The 20,701-nt window shown below is 46.7% G+C and overlaps 1 protein-coding gene across 2 annotated transcripts in view; it reads left to right on the top strand.

Moving 5' to 3' along the window:
- LOXHD1 (lipoxygenase homology PLAT domains 1) overlaps positions 1-20,701 on the top strand; it is a 197,177-nt gene that overhangs the window by 82,528 nt on the left and 93,948 nt on the right. For both annotated transcript variants that reach the window (XM_069568464.1, XM_069568462.1), the window contains exons 13-17: positions 4,221-4,375; positions 5,888-6,048; positions 8,929-9,005; positions 11,662-11,858; positions 15,311-15,503. In XM_069568464.1, coding sequence (XP_069424565.1) covers positions 4,221-4,375; positions 5,888-6,048; positions 8,929-9,005; positions 11,662-11,858; positions 15,311-15,503 — 783 coding nt within the window. The remainder of the gene's footprint in view (positions 1-4,220; positions 4,376-5,887; positions 6,049-8,928; positions 9,006-11,661; positions 11,859-15,310; positions 15,504-20,701) is intronic.

The raw sequence follows: 20,701 nt of genomic DNA, 5'->3' as shown, positions 1-20,701 counted from the left end.
GCTTCACAAAGATAGGATGTTGGAAATGAAAGCAGGCTTTTCAGTGCTTTTTTTTTGGCAATCTCATGATATTCCACCTTGGCTTTAATCCAGAAAGTATGGAGATTTGAAGTTGTCCCAACACACTTTTAAGGCCACCATCATCTGTGATCCTCTTCTGGCACAGACAAAGTCAACTCACCTGGCTTATTCACAGATGGTTCACAGATCAGTTCCTTCCCAGTTTGTGAGTCTTTTGTGGCTGGAAAGTAATGCTCCAAGTCTTTTGAAAGCTGAGATAGGTGATTGTGCACAAGCTGGGAGAAAGAGGGTGCTGGCTCAGTCTCTTTCAAAATCTCTGCTAATGTTTGAAACATGTCAAAAATCCCAATGTTCACTCATCAGCTGCATAATTCCAGTTTGGCTTTGAATGCAGCCACTTTATCTGCTGACTTGGAAACAGTGCCATTTTCCCCTGTGACAGACTGCGTTTGTTGAGCAGGTTGCATGTGTCACGCAGTAAGCAAGTTTTGCAACCAATTCTGTGTCACTAAAATGTGCTGCCTGATAGTGACTGTTTTCCTAGAAGAAATCTCTGCAGTGGCCCTTGTAACTAAAGCACTCTGGTCAGTGATCTTCCTTTAGAAAGCCATCTCATTTCTGTGTATAAGAGAAGGCATGTGAGCTCTGTGAGCTCTGTGTCCATCTCCTCACAGAGCTCTGTAATCAGACATGAGTTAAGGTCACGTGCTTTAATGGGGCTGATCATTTTAATCACAACCTGCCAAACATTGTTAAGTTCAGGTGACATTTTTCAGCTAACTGGCATTTCTCTACGGATGACACAGTGTGTGGGTTTATAGTCAGAAGCAACCTCTTTTACCCGAGTAGTGAAACCAGAAAGTTGTCTAGTTATGGCAGCTGCTCCGCCCATGCATATACTGAGACAGAATGACCAGTTCAGTTTTCCTGATACGTAGTCATTCAAAGACTTGAGCTCTGGTGTTGGTTGGCTACAAAAGTGCACGTGACATACCCTCACACACATCCTCCTGAGAAACATATCGCACAAAAACAAGCATTGCTGCCTGTTGTCATCATTGGTAGACTCATCAACCTGGATTCCATATCAAGGTGACTCTCTAATCCCAACAGTTGCACCTCAGTATCCCCTGCTATTTCAGGGGACATCATCCATTCATCCATTCATCTAGTTAAGGTGCTGGGCAAAAAAGGAACACGTGCCACCCTTTGAGCTGCAGTCTCTCCTTAAGGCTCACAACACTGTCCTTAGTAACAGGCAGGATCAGCTCTTCACCAGTATTAAAGGGCTTCTAGCTCTAGCAATGCAGTTAGGCACTAAGAATGATGCTCTCAGTGCAGACACGTTTGATAAAGTGGTGCCCTTCAATAATTGCATCTGTTCTTCGTGTTCACATTTTTTTTCTTCTGAAAAACTCCAAGGGCTTATCTTTTAATGCAGGGTGCTTGGTATCCATGAGGTGAAGAAGTTTAGAAGGTTTCATGGTTTTGTTGGCTAGCTGGTCGCCGCATATTTTACCAAATGGGCTTGGAGAATATGAATCACCTGTTGAAATGAATGTGTAGTTTAAGTAGGACTCTTGGTATTTTCTTTGAAGTGCAGCCTACTTTCTGTGAAATGAAGTGAAAGTCACTCGGTTGTGTCCGACTCTTTGCAATCCCATGGACTATAGCCCACCAGGCTCCTTTGTCCTTGGGGATTCTCCAGCAAGAATACTGGAGTGGGTAGCTGTTTCTTCCTCCAGGGGATCTTTCCAACCCAGAGATCGAACCCAGGTCTCCTGCATTGCAGACAGATTCTCTAACAGTTGAGCCACCAAGCAGCCTCAGAGTCTTCTGTCTCATCTTGGGTCTTCACCCATTTCCAGAGAAACTCCCCAGTGATGTTTATTTTTTACTCATTTTGGCTAGGGTTAGCTTGTGGGCTTGCCGAAACTGTGACTGAGAAAAGTGTGCAGAGTGAGAAAGAGGCATGGATGAAAGTGGTAAATAAAATAACGGGTGGGCCATGCATGGGCTAAACTAAGTGTTGGATTCTGACTTAAAGCCTGCCACCAGATGCGGCTTGTTACTTCCCACTCACTGATAGGGTTTAGATATGAGTCTGCAAGCAATTGATTTATTATGGTCTCTGTTCAGTCAACCTCTCTGCTAATGCTAATCTGATTTGCAGCCTCTCCCAAGCACTAGCTTCACTGCCTCAGTTCCATCTCAGATCATCAGGCATTAGATTTTCATAAGGAGTGCACAACTTAGATCCCTCGCATGCTCAGTTCACAGTAGGTTTTGCACTCCTACGAGAATCTAATGCCTCCTCTTATCTAACAGGAGACAGAATTCAGGTGGCAATGCAAAGCAAGGGTGAGTGGCTGTAAATACAGACGAAGTTTCGCTTGCTCACCTACCACTTACCTCCTGCTGTGTGGGCCAGTTCCTAACAGGCTACAGACAGGTACTGGTCTTTGGCCTGGGGGTTGAGGACCCCTGATCTAATAGGCATCTCAGATTTGTAATGAACAAACAGAACTATTGAATTTTACCTCCGAACTTATCCTTCTTCCCAGACATCCCTACTTCTTGGCAATGCTATTCACCTAGTTGACCAAGCCAAAAACCCAGGAATCATCCTTGGTTCCTCTCTTTCCCTTAATTACCTATCTAATCTATCACTGATCTGTTCTTTTTACCTCAAAAATGTATCCCTAATCTACTGACTTCTCTCCATCTCCACTGCACTCCCAGTCCTAGGTACCCTCTCTCTTTTCTAGACTACTGTAATTATTCCACTAACTGTCCTCTCTGATTCTCTCCTTCATCCCCTACAATCGGCTCTCTGCATAGCAACCAGATGCTCTTTAAAACATAGATCAGGCCAAGTTACTTCCTTGCTTAAACCCTATACTGGCTTCCTGTACTACTAAAAACAATAAGCAAAGGAAGCCACATGTCTTACCTTGACCTGTCACACATCACAGGCCCCTTTCTGGCCCCTGTTTACCTCTGGACCTTACATCATCCCCTGCTGCTTCCTCCATTCCAGCCACACTGGCCTTGTTCTCTCTGCTCCTGGAATATAGCTGCTCATCCCCACTTTATAGTCTCCGTACCCACACCGGGGCTTCACAGTTAGCAGCACCGTCTTCTTTCACAGCACCTGTGTCTGGCTCTATCACTAATATCTTAGTCCAAGGCTTGCCTCCTCGCAGCAAGCTTTTCTGCATCTCTAAATCATTTTCACCCCCTCACCGCCCTTCTCTTCACTTCTAGCATACTCTGTGGCATCACTTCAAGGTATCATCTTTGTTACAGATATAACTTGGAGATTTCCCTGTTCTTATTTTATGATTTTACTGTCCATCTCTCTGCTCCAGTCTTCCATTCTCAAGTCCAATGCAAGTGCCACAGAGCAAGAGTTTGTCTGTCTTGCTCATGACACCTGTCATAATGCCTTCCACCTACTAGGCTTAGGTAAACAGATAGGGGGCAAATGAATTAATGAATTTCACTTTGAAGCTTATTTTAAGTGGAAGTAAGGCTGTGATGTGCAGGATGTGGGCTGCCCCCAACAGTATATTTTCAATGTGGGAAGACTCTTCTGACCTTTCCGGAGCGGCTGCACTTTGTGGCTTTCTCTCTGCTTCTCTTCCTGGCGTGTCCTTAGCACTGGGGAGTTCTGAAGAGAAGAGAAGGCTCAGTTCTTGTTCAAAGGAAAAGCTATCTTACTTTTCTTAGGAAGACAGGGCACATATGAATTGGAGAACAACCTAAGGCAAAATAAAGTCTACTGGGCTGGAATGGAATCAAGTGCCAAAATGTTTGAATTAGACCTGTGGTCCCCAAACACTGCCAGCTTCACCGGAGTCCCCTGGGGGAGCTATTGAACAATGCAGTTTTAGGCGTCCAGCTCAAGAACTAAGATTTGAGAAGCCTGAGGCAGGGCCCAGGAATCAGAATTCTTATAAACATTTCCCATGGAGTTCTGATGATTAGCCAGGAGCAGGAACCTCTGAACTGTCTGGGACAGAGATTTGCAGCTGAGCTGGCCCTTCATTGTCCTGAGGCAGCCGAGGGAAGGAGCAAGGTCAGCCCTGGATGAGAACTGGATGGAGGAGGGGAAGCAGTGCTTGAAAGTGGGGAGCAGCAGGCCAGTGCTGGGAGCAGGGGGCTGGCAGTCAGCGGTCTCCCCCTCTACCTGCCAGTGGCCCGGTACCGCGTGACTGTGTGCACTGGGGAACTCGAAGGTGCGGGGACGGATGCCAACGTCTACCTCTGCCTGTACGGTGACGTGGGGGACACAGGGGAGCGGCTGCTCTACAACTGCAGGAATAACACTGACCTGTTTGAGAAGGGCAATGTAAGTTGCAGCGGCGCCACGCCCCACCGGCCCCACCCACTCTTCCTTGGTCTTCCCTGCTCCAGGTAGAGCTGCCCACTGGTGTGGGCCTCAGCCATCAGTGGGGCTGGCTCTGGGGAAGGGAACAGGGAACTGCATGCCTGACACCCACCAGGCTCCTAGGACTGGGAGCTGGAGAGCTACCCTAAAGGTATCACAATCCTCTTCCCACTCCTGAGCTTTGAGAAGAGGGCAGAGCAGGAGGACTTCAGGACAGGCAGGTAGGGAAGGAAGCTGGGCACCTTACGGTGACCTGGAGACCCCAGGCTTGCAGGAAGCTGGGGCATCTGAGGGCCCGCTTGAGAACACTGCCTTCTCCACTAGGCATGACCACTGGAGGCACCTTGTTCATTTCCTTTTTAAGAGAAAAACCAAGAAATATACTAAACGTGGAAGTGGGAGAACTAGGTTCTCCTGTCAGCCACATGACCATGCGCTGGGCGTTTCGTTTGGTTTCCCCAGCCATCATCCGGGTTTACTGGAGAGGCGGTGTGAAACAGCAGGGAAAGAGTCAGGCAGACTGGGGCCAGTCACTCCATCCCCTGAGCCTCTAAAGTGGGTAAAGGGTGCCTACCTGTGGCTGGCTGTTGTGAGGATGTCAGATGCACTGCCCTGGCAGATCTGGCCTACAGCACAGTGTGTGTGTGCGCTAAGTCGTGTCTGACTCGTTGCAACCCTACAGACTGTAGCCTGCCAGGCTCCTCTGTCCATGGGATTCTCCAGGCAAGAATACTGGAGTGGGTTGCCATGCTCTCTTCTGTAAAGAGCTGTGTGGCTGCAAAACTGTGAGGCCAAGGTTGGTCATCAGATGAAGACTTGATAAGCCTTGGTCCTCTCCTTCCTCTGCCATCCCTTCCTTGGTGAGGGCAGGGCAAGCCCCGGAATGTGAGTGGAGGTCTCCTTGCATCCTTTCTCATTCTTTTCTTGCTACATCTTCTGACTCCTGCCATGAATCCCACCCTCGAGTTCCTGTCCCCAGGGTATGCTCCTATAGACTTGGTGACTTTGTAGCCCCTGCTGTGTTGGCGAGAAAAAACTGAAATTAACAAGACCACTGGTTCCCCCCAGTCATTCCCTTTCTCAAAAGGGCCCATTGTCTTTCTGCAGCAAAGAGCTAGAGGAGATTAGCCAAGGAATGAATTCTCAATGAATGGTTAGTCACTGATGACAGCTTGATGTGTTAATCCTCCTGGGGGATTTGCCTTTTAAAAGGAGATCACAGGGAATGGCCATTGTTTAGCCAAGAAATGCAGGTCTCAGTTGTTGAGAACTTGACATCAAATGATGTTCCAGTGGGAGAAATTGGGGTGGAGTGCAATCTGTTCTTTATTGGTAGCTCCTGGCCCACCTGGGAAAGACCAATAGCCCAATCCATCAGCTATGGCTTATAGGGTTTCTGGGCCTGGCTCTTCCCTTGGTGTTTGGGTCCCAGGGGAGCCAACCGTCCATCTGGCCCTGCTGTCTCCCCTGTAGGCCGATGAGTTCACCATCGAGTCTGTCACCATGCGGAAGGTGAGGAGGGTGAGGATCAGACACGACGGCAAAGGCAGCGGCAGCGGCTGGTTCCTGGAGCGGGTGCTGGTGAGAGAGGAGGGGCAGCCTGAGAGCGACAACGTGGAGTTCCCGTGTTTCAGGTACACCAGGCCCGCCAGCTTTGGTCTTCCCCAGCTCAGGTTACAGGCCGTGGGTTCTCTGTCTTGCTGAGGTGTGTGGTTATGGTGTTTACTGTCAGAACTTCTCTGCCAGGATCAGGGAGTGGTGAACATCTTAGCTACAGTAGATGTGTGTGTTTATGTGTGAGTGTGTATGTGTGTGCATACTTCCACACTTTTGTGAGCCCAGGGAAAGAATAATAAAAGCTCCAGCAGACTGGCTTATCTATTTCACAACGTCTCACGCTGAAACTGGGCTGAAGTGTCTGAAGCTGAAAGAAAGCGGCTATATTTGGAAATATGTATTAATATCCTGCGAGTATTTAGGTGGAAACTGAAATGACAGGTCATGGTTTCCTTTGCTGCTGGGGAGGGCCTGGGGATGGAGAAGTGGTGGAGGACAAGAAGGGAGAGATGGGGCTTTGTGATGGCTGAGGATGGATGAGGATGGTGGTCCATCCTCCCAGTTCATCCTACGAGCACTCAGCCAGGGCTGCACCGCAGCGGCCTCCAGGTCTGTGGGAGATGCCGCAGTGACCTCAGCAGGACAATCAGAGGTTGATTGAGGGGCTCTAACCATCACTGCTCACTTCCCCAAGTCTCTCCCTTCCTGTCATCAAAGCCAAGAGTTTGTGTCTTCATGTCTTAGATTCACAGCGTGAAAGCTCATGGGAAGCATGACAACTTAGTGGTCAGCTAATTTTTTCTTAATTGAGGTATAGTTGCTTTAAAATACTGTGTTAATATCAGGTGGAGAGTTTCAGATTATTTTCCATTGTAGGTTATCGAATTTAGTTCCTAGTGTTATACAGTAGATTCTTGTTGCTTATCTATTTTACATGCCATAGATGATGCTAGCTAACAGCTAACTGATAGCAAGGTCCTAGAGATCATGGGCTTGGGGAGGCAGGGCTCGAGAGAGAGATGGGAGAGACCACAAGGTCACCTGCATTGACCCAAGGGGAGAGGAGGCAGTGTATTGGTAAAGTGGACCATGGTTTAGGGAAGCTTGAGCTCCAGGTCAGGAGTGCTGGGGAGGCGGCTGTGCCTTGGCTTCCTTTGATATGTTCTGTGGCCAGGAGTTGCCTCCCTCTTGGGTTTATAACAGGAGTGACTGCAAAGATAAGCACCAAGACACAGGCAAGTGGGGTGACACTCTGGACAAGAAGCAAGTGTCTTGGTTTCCCTGTTGCCCTGGAGAACACTGAGAGTGTCTCTTCTGTTGCCATCAGCCCAGTGTCACAGACCATCTTGAGTACTGGGGCCTGGATAACTCCTGCCTGCACAACTGTCTGATTTCTCAGTCTGGGTCCCTGTGCTCAGCGGAAACAGTGCTTTTCAGGCAAATTGGTCCAGTGTCTTTCCTACTGGCATCTACCGTGGTCCACTCCAATGTACTGACGAGTCATAGCCACCAAGCCCCCTCCCTTCAGGGTGCAGACCCACCTTCTTCTTGTTGGCAAATTTCATTCATCCTTGAGAAGTCAGATCAGAGCCTCTTCACATGAGCCTTCCTCATGTCTCTAAACTTCTGTTGCACTTGATTTGGTCCAACATCCATTGTTCTCTTGGTCTCCATCTAGTTCTTTGGCCAGTCTGTCCTGCCTGCTTTTCTTTTAAATTAATTTATTTTGGAGCATAGTTGCTGTACAATTTTCCTACTGTACAGCAAAGTGAAATATATATATATATATATATATATATATATATATATATATATATATATTCCCCCCCTTTTTTTGTATTTCCTTCCCATTAAGGTCACTATAGAGCACTGAGTTGAGTTCCCTGAGCTAGACAGTAGGTTCTCACTAATTATGTATTTAATACATAGTATTTATAGTGTGAGCTTCCCTGATAGCTCAGTTGGTAAAGATTCCACTTGCAATGCAGAAGACCCCAGTTCGATTCCTGGGTCAGGAAGATCCACTGAAGAAGGCATAGGCTACCCACTCCAGTATTCTTGGGCTTCCCTTGTGGCTCAGCTAGTAAAGAATCCACCTGCAATGTGGGAGACCTGGGTTCGATCCCTGGATTGGGAAGATCCCCTGGAGAAGGGAAAGGCTACCCACTCCAGTGTTCTGGCCTGCAGAAGCTCATGGACTGTATAGTCCATGGGATCACAAAGAGTCGGACACAACTTAGTGACTGAACTAATTACTTAGTGGGTAATACCAACTTATAGATAGATGACTATAAAAATAAGCTAGTTAAGCGATGCCTATGAAAAAGTTAGTTATCTGATAAAATTAGAATTTATTCTATGTCCTGTCTCCTTAACTAGACCACAGGTTCTCTAGGGGCTGGGCTGTCTCTTATTCATCACAGTGTATCTTCTCTGCTTTCTCCCCACCCCAGAGCCCGTAGCACAGTACCATGCACATGATGAACTTTTAGAAAAACATGTGGGTTTTTTGATGATAATGACACAGGTGTTCATGGCTTTTGGGACAGACTCTTCACCATGATAGCTGAAGTTCCACATCAAGCGACCCTGTCCCTTCTCCAGCCCCATCTGCCAACCCTGCCACATTTGCTCGCTCCATTCCATTCCATTCCACACTTGCCTTCCGTCTGCTCCTGGAGGCTCTGCTCTGTCCCAGTACATCGTTTGCTCCGAATGCACCTCCCTCCTCTCCTGGTTAACTCCTCATCACCCTCCCGGTTTTATCCAGTTATCACCTCCGCGGGGCAGCCCTCCCTCCCATTCTGGGTTGAGATCCTTTCTTCTGAGCTCTGGTTGAACCATTTTCCTTTGCTGAGTTCAGAGCTCTGGCCTCCCGGTGACTCTGCATGAATTGTGTGATGGTTGGTTGTTGGGCTGCCCCACTCAGAGAGCTAACGGCCCTTGTTTGCCCACAGGTGGCTGGACAAGGATAAGGATGATGGACAGTTGGTCCGAGAGTTGCTGCCCAGCGACAGCAATGCGGCACTGAAGAGTAAGTGGTCCAGAAGGCAGGTGGCGGATGTGGCCTGGGCGGGACTTCCCTGGCTACCTAGAGACTAGCCCTTGGAGAAAGCACACACCCTCCACTTTACTCCATGAAGGCAGCACTGAGAGGGAAGGGAGGAAGAGGCTCTGGGAGAGATCGGGAATGCTCTGCCTGTCTGAGCTTTGCACAGCCTCTTTATAGCCCTGGATGTGGGGTCCTGGATGCCTGTGGGCTTCTGTTGATGAGAGTAACAAGGGCAGTAACTGGTTAATTCTGCGCGGCCCCGCGTGGGCACCTGTCATTCGGGACCTTGTTTTTCGATGCTGAGAATTATCCTAGAGGTCCTATAGTTTTCCTTGCTGCTGCTGTTGCTGCTAAGTCACTTCAGTCATGTCCAACTCTGTGTGACCCCAGAGATGGCAGCCCACCAGGCTCCCCTGTCCCTGGGATTCTCCAGGCAAGAGCACTGGAGTGGGTTGCCATTTCCTTCTCCAATAGTTTTCCTTACTGGTGTTATTTCGTCAAGAACCTTGATCTGTTCATGAGTGTTAGACAAAATTTTAAAAAATATATCCAGAATCCTCAATAATACCAACACCTGGTTTCTTTTCCAAGGCTTCATAAAACTGTTAATTGCTCAACTGTGTCTGACTCTTTGAGACCCCCATGGGCTGTAGCCCACCATGCCACTCTGTTCCTAGAATTCCCCAGGCAAGAGTACTGAAATGGGTTGCCATTTACTTCCCCAAGGGATCTTTCTTACCCAGGGATCAAAACTGAGTCTCCCTCATTGCAGGCAGATTCTTCACTGTCTGAGCCACCAGGGAAGCCCCTAATACCTCATATTTATCACGTATTATCTGCAGTTTGCTATCTGACCTCAGGAAGATACTTAGCTCCACCAGGTCTGCATCCTCACCTGACAGGTGGGCATAATGCCATCAGCTCCGCCGACCTTCCCAAGTTATTTCTGGGGTCACATGAATAATAAGGCCACATATTTATCACTTTTTATCTCATGTGAGTCCAGCAAGAACCCTGGAAGTCGGCAGAGCTAATGTTGTTTCGCCAATTTGTCAGGGGGGACCCAGATCTGGTGGAGCTAAATATCTTCCTGAGGTCAGATAGCAAATTGCAAAGTTGGAATTCTGCATTCTGAGAACACTGAATTACAGGATTTAAGAGCTGGAACAGTTCTTAAGAGATGAAAAAAATGCCTCCAGTGGACACAAGCCTCATGTTTGTGCCAAGGGGAACTCCTAGGATAGTCAGGTCTGCAGTCAGCAGTGGAGCTGGGCCCAGCACCCAGGCATCTCTGTCTTCCTGCCTGGCCTTCCCACTCCAGCAAGCCCCACTGTTCGACAGGGACAGGGTCCTTCAGACTCCCTCTTCCCCAAGTCAGAGTTTTTGAAAGGATTTAGATGAAAATGATATAAGGAAGCGATCTTTTTCGCAGGTCTTGCTCTATCTTTACAGCAAAGACAAGCCACCTCCTGAGGGCCGTCAGGTGTGCCCAGGGCAGCTGACCTGGACTAGACCCACAGGTCTGGCCTCCTCCAGGGCCTGACTGGTCTGTGGGGTTGTCACCTGAGAGCGGTGCTTAGCTGTCTCTCTCCAAGTATTTCTTGCCAGCGCCAGAAGGCCCTGAGACGACTGTGAACTGCAGGTCTTGGAACTAGCATCACTTGCCTTTCCAGTGTTTCCCTTTTCATTCCCAAGACCCACGCTCTGGAAGAAGGCTATTGGACTTGGGCTTATGGCTCAGACTATCCTAGGCCTTGCCTTTTATCCTCCTTTGTGGACAGATGACACAGACCTTTCTGGGTCATAAGATAAGAGTAACATCAGCGTGGCATTTCAGGTGAGAATAAGACCTTCAGGTCCACATTAGGGATTTACACATAGCTGACACTTAAAAAAAGATATCTCCAACTATTTTACTTTAATATATAAACCTTAATACGTAATAGTTCAGAGAAATCAATTGCGATTATTTCAGTATCATGCCAGAAATGTTATTTGATAAAACTCAGCTTCCATTTCTCAATTTTTAAAAAGTGTATACAAGCTTACTTCCTTAAATGATTGTGTGGAAACACCACTCTCAAATTTAAGGACTAGTATTATGCTTAAGGATGACTGCTTAGTGTTTAGTGCTAGGCTGGCTCCTTCTGAACTGTTGCCATCTTGAGCCAAAAACATCATCTTCCGAGGCTCAAATTCCTCACCTGTAAAACCGAGGTCAGAACACCCGGCACTAACACCATGTAGGTAATGTGCTATGTTTTCTGCCGGGAGTTAGAGGCTTCCTTTGCCTTGGTTTCTTCATCCATCAGATGAGAAAGTGAATGTGTATTTGCTTTAAATCCTCGTCTCTTACATTTTAGTATTCTTTGCATGCCTTCCTGTTCTCAGCGCATTCACACCCTATGGGGCAGACAAAGCAGGAGTCAGAATTCTGATTTTGAGATGAGGGGACTCCAAAAGATGGTAGGAGCACCACCCTCCCCCCCACTGTCAGGGCTATGTGAGGAGAGCCAGAGCCTGGGCCCCCGACCCCCAGCTGAGTATCCAGCCCTGGCCATCGACCTCCTGCCCTGAGCTCCCTGCAGCTCACCCGCGCTAACCCCTCCCTTCCCGCCTCCTGCCCTGGACTGTTTAGACTTCCGCTATCACATCAGCTTGAAGACGGGGGACGTCCCTGGGGCTAGCACAGATTCCAGAGTCTACATCAAGCTCTACGGGGACAAATCTGACACCATTAAGCAAGTTCTTCTCGTCTCTGACAACAACCTGAAAGACTATTTTGAACGTAGCCGAGTGGATGAGTTCACCCTGGAGACCCTCAGCATTGGAACTGTAAGTCTCTCTCCCAAGACCCTGTGAAGGCGTCTTACCTATTTCCCTGCGTGTATCTGCACATGGGTGCACACACAGACCCCCTTGTGTATACACACTCACACACACACACATGCACACACACAGACACACACTCACATACATGCACACACACATATACACATACACACATGCACACACAGAGACACACACTCATGAACACACATACATACATACACACACATATACTCACACACTTGCATACATATACATATACACATACTCACACACATACATGCACACACATATACACATACTCACACACACATGCATATACATGCATATACACACACACTCACACACATATACACATACTCACACACACACTTGCATACACATGCATATACACATATACACACTCACACACACATGCACACACACATTCACATACATGCACACACATATACACATACACACACTTGCATACACACATATACACATACACACACACTTGCATACACATGCATATACACATATACACACTCACACACACATGCACACACACAGACACACACTCATGAACACACACATTCACATACATGCACACACACATATACACACACACACTTGCATACACACATATACACATACACACATACATGCACACACATATACACATACTCACACACTCTTGCATACACACACATATACATATACACACACTCACACACACATACATGCACACACACATACACATACACACACTTGCATACACATGCATATACACATATACACACTCACACACACACAGAGACACACACATTCACATACATGCACACACATATATACATACACACACTTGCATATGCACATATACACATACACTCACACACACATACATGCACACACATATACACATACTCACACTCACACACACACATGCATACACAGACACACACTCATGAACACACACATACATGCACACACACATATACACATACTCACACACTTGCATACACACATATACACATACACTCACACACACATACATGCACACATACATATACACATACACACACTTGCATACACATGCATATACACATGCACACAGATGCACACACAGAGACACACACTCATGAACACACACTCACATACATGCACACACACATATACACATACTCACACACACTTGCATACACATGCATATACACATATACACACTCACAAACACACATACATGCATACACACACACACACTCTCACAACACACAGGTGAACCCATTTGAAGGGGAAAAGTGCCCACTTGGTTAGTGCAGTATGTTGTTTTCCAGTATGACGCAGAGCAGCAGGAGGCACGTGAACAGTGCTCAAGCTTCCAGACTCTCTCTGGGGCTGGAACTCATGTTCTTAGTCCAGTGTTTCCTTTACCTCTGTAGCCAGGACCAGAGGGACCTGGATCCTAGACACTGGTGTGCAGGGAAGGAGGGAGAGCTGTAAAGAGGGACTGGAAATGCTTCCCATTTCCAAACTGGTGTGTGTGTCACAGTGACACCCAGAAAGCCTATTGCAGTGTGAACTCCCAGGCCACACCTGAGAGATTCTGCCTTAGATAAGAGATGGGTCCCCACCATCACCTCTCCGGCTGACTGTGCTGTGAGGGGTCTAAGCATTCACCTGGAGAAGTGTGGGTCTGACTGCCTGCACTCAAGTGCTGGAAACTTTTCTAGAAGTGTCTGAGCAGGGCTTCAGGTTACTACTTGCCCCTCTCGAGGTGGCTTATGGAAACTGAGAGGGTTACAAGCTCACCTTTGCCAACTCCTCCCCTCTTGGTGAGCCTCACCTGAGTTCAGGTGCTCTGGGGAATGATTTCATCTTGAAGCTCCTTAGCTTAAATCTAGATTTTCCTTGATCAAGCTGTATTTACATTTTAAGCTGAATTAGTAATTGTAGACTGAAATGCTGTTTCCTTAACTAAGGATTTCTGGCAGCAGCCAGCAGATAAATGAGACATCCAAGTGGTGGGGAAGGGCGTTGGGGCCCTTCTTGTGTTTCTGAAACCTGCCCAACAAGCAGTGTGGCCAAAAGCTTGGAGTGTGGGCTTGGGCTCCTAACTGCCTCGTCTGAGGCCCAGTGTTTCCACTTACCTGCCGTGTGCAAGTTACTTCATCTCTGTTTGCTTTGGTTTTCTCACTACTATAGAAAGGGATTCCAGTGGGATTGTCATTAGCATTAACTATGTCAGTAACACCCACACACGCATAGTATATACTCAGTAAGCTCTAGCCTTGGTGACTGGAGAGTTGCCCACGTCAGGTGCTGGCCACCATGGGACTGACAGATGATCCCTGCCTTCGTGGCATTTTCTGTCACAACAGGCAGAAAACACCTGTTCCTGTCTTTCCTCTGTCACAGAGCCAGCACCACAGAAAGACGATGAAGCTCTCCCGCGCTGCTTGGCCCACACCCTAAAAGCTCTCAGACTATGTCTGTAGACATAGCTGGATTCCAGGGGACCGGGCTCCAGGCACTCAGCTGTGATAGAGTTTCCAATAGCAGCTGCAAATAGGTGCTCAGGACGCAGAAGAGCGAGAGCAAGGCTTACAGGGACAATTTTCTAAATCTGGCCTTTGGGCACCAGACTCACAACTAGCACCACCCCTCCAAACCACCACGGAAAGAATCTAGGGGGCTGGAAGGGATCTCAAAGGCCATCTGAGAATTCCATCTGATGTTAGAATTGGCCTGAATCTAAAAAAAACAAAAACATAAATATCATTCAAACCCTGAAGTGCAAGGTACATTTAAGGATGGTAACATGCACATTTTTGTGCTCATCTGTGACATCTGTGGGCAAAGATTAACATAAAATATAAAATAGCAAAGCTACTGAACTATGGTGTTACTGAGAAAAATACACCTTGGTTCTAAGAGTGAGAGGAGGCACTGGACACAGAATGACAGAGCCCCAAAAGGTTGTCTGCATATTGTCACCTACAGGATGGGTGTGCCAGAGAAGATGTGCAAAGACATGTACAACCGTGTATGGTGTAAGACAAAACAAAGCCATATCACCAACATGGCCATCAGAAGCCAGTGGTTAATCTTTTGAACGTTTGCTTTCTTGTGCGGCCACCACATTCTTAGGACGTCCACTGCCTAACATTCACTACATACTGGAGCTTTCAAAGCTCTGGTCACACCCACTTGCTTCTCACCATGTCCCTAGGAGGTGGGCTGAACTAAAGACAAAGGGACAGAGGCTCCAGGCTGGAGAGGCTGGGCTCTGGTCTCCTGGCTGGTTGAGGGCAGGCTGGCCTGGGACCCAGCCCTTCCTGCTGAGCCTGCATCTCCTGAAGAGCTGGAGACAGGGCTGAGGGGAGCCGCTTGCCCTGGTGTTTTGGGGGCGTAGGGATGGAGAGATGGAGGCTTCTATACCAGCTCCTTGCTCACATGTATCGTGTGTTTCCTTCCAGATCAGCCGGCTGGTAATTGGGCACGACAGCACGGGCTTGCATGCCAGTTGGTTCCTGGGCAGTGTCCAGATTCGTGTGCCCCGCCAAGGCAAGCGGTACACCTTCCCTGCCAACCGCTGGCTGGACAAGGACCAGGCTGACGGGCGCCTGGAGGTGGAGCTCTATCCCAGTGAGGTGGTGGACATCCAGAAATGTATGGAGGCAGCTGTGACGGGACTGTCAACACTGTTCCCCATGGGGTGGGGCAGCGGGGAAGGAAGAGGGATTGTGGGCGACCTGGGTCTTGTCTCAAAGTGGGAAGCTTCCAGTTGGCCCTGGCAGGGCTCTGGGAGGGAAAGGGGGCTCCTTCTACAGATGGGGAACCTGAGGACTCGGTGGATGAACCATTGTTTTCTGGGAGAAAGGCAGCAGATGACTTTATTGAGAGATATACCTTCTTGGCCTTGCGTACAAGAGGAGTTTGAGAAATAGTTTTCCCCCTGGGAAGACTGGAGAAGAGATAATATTCATTCATTCATTTATTCAATATGTGTACGTTGACTGTTTCTCTGTGCCGACACTGCCCTAGGCTTTGTAGAGACAATCATGAGCAAAACAGACCAAAGCCTTGTCCTCATGGACTTCACGCTCCGTGATGGGAGACAAAAAATAAATATATAGTATAATGCCAAGTAAGAGCTAGGAAGAAAAGGAAGCAAGATAAGGGGTTAGTAACAGCATGGGGAAGAGGGAACTATGTGGACAGGGTGGTGACCTCTCTGAGTGGAGGTGAAATTCAAGGTGATCTGGCCACCTATTGCACATGATATGAGAGCCATCGATTAAGTAGGGGGGCTTCCCTGGTGGCTCAGAGGTTAAAGCATCTGCATGCAACGTGGGAGACCTGGGTTCGATCCCTGGGTCGGGAAGATCCCCTGGAGAAGGAGTTGGCAACCCACCCCAGTACTCTTGCCTGGAGAATCCCCATGGATGGAGGAGCCTGGTGGGCTACAGTCCATGGGGTTGCAAAGAGTCAGACACGACTGAGCAACTTCACTTCACTTCACTTCACTTCAAAGAAACAAGAGGTTATCTAGAGGATCATCAGTCCAAACCTGTTATAGACAATGCCGCTTCCCTCACCTCTCCGCTTTTGTGTCTAGCCTGAAAGCAGCTGTCTGAGACTCACTGCCACAGGACGCTGCTCTGAGAAGGAACCCACCATGAACTCGCTGATTCCTCTTCCAGAAAGCCTTGTGTCTTATTGTGTCCATCCTCTCTCCCCATGTAACCTGTAAATTCTCTGAGGACTGTGTCATATACACAGGCTTTGTAATGGTACCTGCTAGTGTGCAGAATTGAATCCTTCCCTCTTTTTATGAGTTAAAACTTGATTTCCATCAGAGTAATACAAGTACTGGGCTTCCCTTTTGGCTCAGATGGTAAAGAATCTGCCTGCAATGCAGGAGACCCAGGTTTGATCTCTGGGTTGGGAAGATCCCCTGGAGAAGGGAATGGCAACCCACTCCAGTATTCTTGCCTGGAGAATTCCCATGGACAGAGGAGCCTGGTGGGCTACAGTCCATGGGGTTGCAAAGAGTCGGACACAACTGAGCGGCTAAGCACAGCACTATACAGGTACTACAAGATAAAGATTAAAAAAGCAGTAGTTCCCTTACCTACCTCTTTCCCCAACCCATCCCCCTTCTTCAGAGGTAATACATTTTTAATAACTTTAGCTTTTTCTTTAGAAATCTATCTCCATATTTTCAGTAATATACTTATCAATTACTTTTTTTCAGTCATTTAGTTGTTCAGTCGCTCAGTCCTGTCCGATTCTTTGTGACCCCATGGACTGCAGCATGCCAGGCCTCCCTGTCCTTCACCATCTCCTGGAGGTTGTTCAAACTCAGGTCCGTTGAGTTGGTGATGCCATCCAATCATCTCATCCTCTGTTGTCCCCTTCTTCTTCTGCCTTCAGTCTTTCCCAGCATCAGAGTCTTTTCTAATGAGTCAGCTCTTCACACCAGGGGGCCAAAGTATTAGAGCTTCACCTTCAGCATCAGTCCTTCCAATGAATATTCAGGCTGGTTTCCTTTAAGATTGACTGGTCTGATCTCCTTGCAGTCCAAGGGACTCTCAAGAGTCTTCTCCACTACCACAGTTCAAAAGCATCAATTCTTTGGCGCTCAGCTTTCTTTATAGTCCAACTCTCACATCCATACATGACTACTGAAAAACCATAGCTTGGACTAGATGGACATTTGTTGGCAAAGTTATGTCTATGTTTTTTAATATGCTGTCTAGGTTGATCATAGCTTTTCTTCCAAGGAGCAAACATCTTTTAATTTCATGGCTGCAGTCACCATCTGCAGTGATTTTGGAGCCCAGTCTCTCACTGTTTGTTTCCCTTGTTTCCCATCTATTTGCCATGAAGTGATGGGACCAGATGCCATGATCTTCGTTTTTGGATGTTGAGATTTAAGCCAGTTTGTTCACTCTCCTCTTTCACTTTCATCAAGAGACTCTCTAGTTCCTCTTCACTTTCTGCTATACGGGTGATGTCATCTGCATATCTGAGGTTATTGACATTTCTCCTGGAAATCTTGATCCGGTTTGTGCTTCATCCACCCCAGCTTTTCCCATGATATACTCTGCATATAAGTTAAATAAGCAGGATGACAATATACAGCCTTGACGTACTCCTTTCCCAATTTTGAACCAGTTCATTGTTCTATGTATGGTTCTAACTGTTGCTTCTTGACCTGCATACAGGTTTCTCAGGAAGCAGGTAAGGAGTTCTGGCATTCCCATCCCTTAAAGAATTTTGCACAGTTTGTTGTGATCCACACAGTCAAAGGCTTTGGTGTAGTCAATGAAGCAGAAGTAGATGTTTTTTTGGAATTCTCTGGTTTTTTTGATGATGCAGCAGATGTTGGCAATTTCATCTCTTGTTCCTCTGCCTTTTCTAAATCCAGCTTGAACATCTGGAAGTTCTCAGTTCATGTACTATTGAAGCCTTGCCTGGAGAATTTTGAGCATTGCTTGGCTAGCGTGTGAGATGAGTGCAGCTGTAGTCTGAACATTCTGCGGCATTGCCCTTCTTTGGCATTGGAATGAAAACTGACTTTTTTCAGTCCTGTGGCCACTGCCGAGTTTTCCAAATTTGCTGGTCATAGACATTAATTACTTTCAGTCATAGACGGTAACTATTAACTTCCTCCTATGGAATAGGAGGATTTAGCTTTTTTAACATATGCACATGGACATTTATACACACACACATATATCCCCTCCCTCCAACCTTCAATAATCAGTATTTGATTTTTACATTATTATAACCATGTAAATATTATTCACTGCTGAGATACATACTCATAACAATTATGCTTCATTTTTTATACAACTTGTTTTCTCTGGAATTAATAATAATCTCATTTAGGCATTAGTAGAGTTTTCAATGTACCCATATATATTTCTATATACCCATCTGTATACCCACCTGTCTGTATTAGTCTGCTAGGGCTACTATAATAAACTACCACAGACTAAGTGGCCTAAGCAACAAGACTTTGTTTTCTCCCAGTTCTGGAGGCTGGAAATCTAAACTGAAGAGTCAGCAAGCTGGGTTTCTTCTGTGATCTATCTGCTGGGCTTGCAGAAAGCCACCGTCTCACTGTCCCTCACAAAGTCTTCCTGTGAGCACGGGCATGTCTCTATCCCAGTCTCTCCTTAAAAGGACACCAGTCATATTGGATTAACTTAATCACCTCTATGAAGGCCCTGTCTCCAAATGCTGTCACATTCTGAGATATTAGCGGTTAAGGTTTCAATATATGAATTTTGGGAGGACACAGTTATTCCATAATACCATCTTATCTCCATCTCTCCAACAGAACTAAAGTTCTTTTCATATGTTCAAATCCAACAGGAACTCTACTTCCTTCTCTCCAACTCCCATCACAAGGGAAACTCTTGTCTTGTTCTCTAGGGTGCAATGAAGCTTTCCTTTTGAGACTTCCTTTCTACCGTCTTTTGGACATTGCAGTCTTTCTCTCCTAGGTCAGATCTCCTGTTTTCTGAATTTCACGTCTTCCTCTTTTTCGGTTCATTGTCCACGGCAATGCAGAATTTGAATGTGTGCAAATGTCTCTAGTCTACTCTCACCATTGAGCCATAATTTGGCTTGTTAGAGAATTCTGATCTAGAACTCATTTTCTCTTAGAGTTTATAGGGGATTTTCCTACCATCTTCTTGCTCCCAGGGTTACGGCTGGGAAGTCTGATGCCTTTCTGCTACCCAAACCTTTGGGTTTTTTTCTCTCTAAAACCTGCAGGATCCTATGTTTATCCCTGGCATTCTGATATTTCACGATGTCTTCAGTGTCTTCTGTGATTTTGGTTTCATCCAATCTTCTGGGAACTCAAGAGCTCCTTGAATTTAGAAGTGTTCCTTTAGCTCTGGGACCATTTTTTGTATTTATTTCTTCCACAATTTCCAACTCTCTGTCTGCTGCTTTCTTTAGAACTGAAATTTGTTAAGCTTCCTCTGATTTTCTTATCTTTTGTATCTTCGTTTGTTTTGGGGAATTTTCCTTTTTGTTCTTCAGTGCTGTCCTTGACTTTACCTTTTCTTTGGAATATTTTATTTCAGCTACCACATGTTCATTTCCAATAGCTGGCTTTTGTTCTCTGCATGCTAATTTTTATCTCTCCTAATTTTGTTTAATCCTGGTTGCTATTGAAACCAGAGAGAGGGAAGAGAGACTGGGGTTCTCCCCATTAAGAATCCTGACTTTTACTGGGTCTCCTTCCTGGCCATCAACTTGTCCAACCTCACCCCCAGCTAAAGCCATATTTCTAGTTCAACTTCTTCCGGCTCTCAGCCAGTCCTCTCGTTTCAGCCACCAATTTCTCACATTGCTGTGGTAATGGGAGACCCCTTATCTTGTTGAAAATAAGTCTTAACCTGAAAAAATTATGATTTTACCCTAAAGCATTGCTGAAAGGACAAGTCTTGTAATAGCTGCTTAGAAAAAAAAATATGGTCCCGTATCTCTTGGAGACATTTTGCTCTCCTATAAGAAGCACCCTCTAATGGTGAATACTTATAACACATTTCCACCCTCTAACAACTTGACAGTATTGCTTCAACATAGAGACAAATTCTTTCTGTGTAGCTCTGTTGGTATCATCTGAAAGCTGCCTATGTTTAAATGAAGAGTATCATTTCAACCATCCTTCTTTACTGAAAATAAGGGAAAAAGACAAACACATAGCCTTTTGCTTCTTTCTGCCCCACAGTGTCTACCCAGGGGTAGGCACACAGCAGAGGGTGCCAGCTGGTGTACTGACCTCATTCCTGGTTCCAGAGAACACATGCAGCACAGAGGAGAACTGAGCTTTGGAGTCT

This window comes from Ovis canadensis, chromosome 23 (assembly GCF_042477335.2).
Source record: "Ovis canadensis isolate MfBH-ARS-UI-01 breed Bighorn chromosome 23, ARS-UI_OviCan_v2, whole genome shotgun sequence".
NCBI classification, from domain to species: Eukaryota; Metazoa; Chordata; class Mammalia; order Artiodactyla; family Bovidae; genus Ovis; species Ovis canadensis.
The sequence above is the reverse complement of the archived record's forward strand: the minus strand, read 5'-3'. Positions and strand labels throughout refer to the sequence as shown.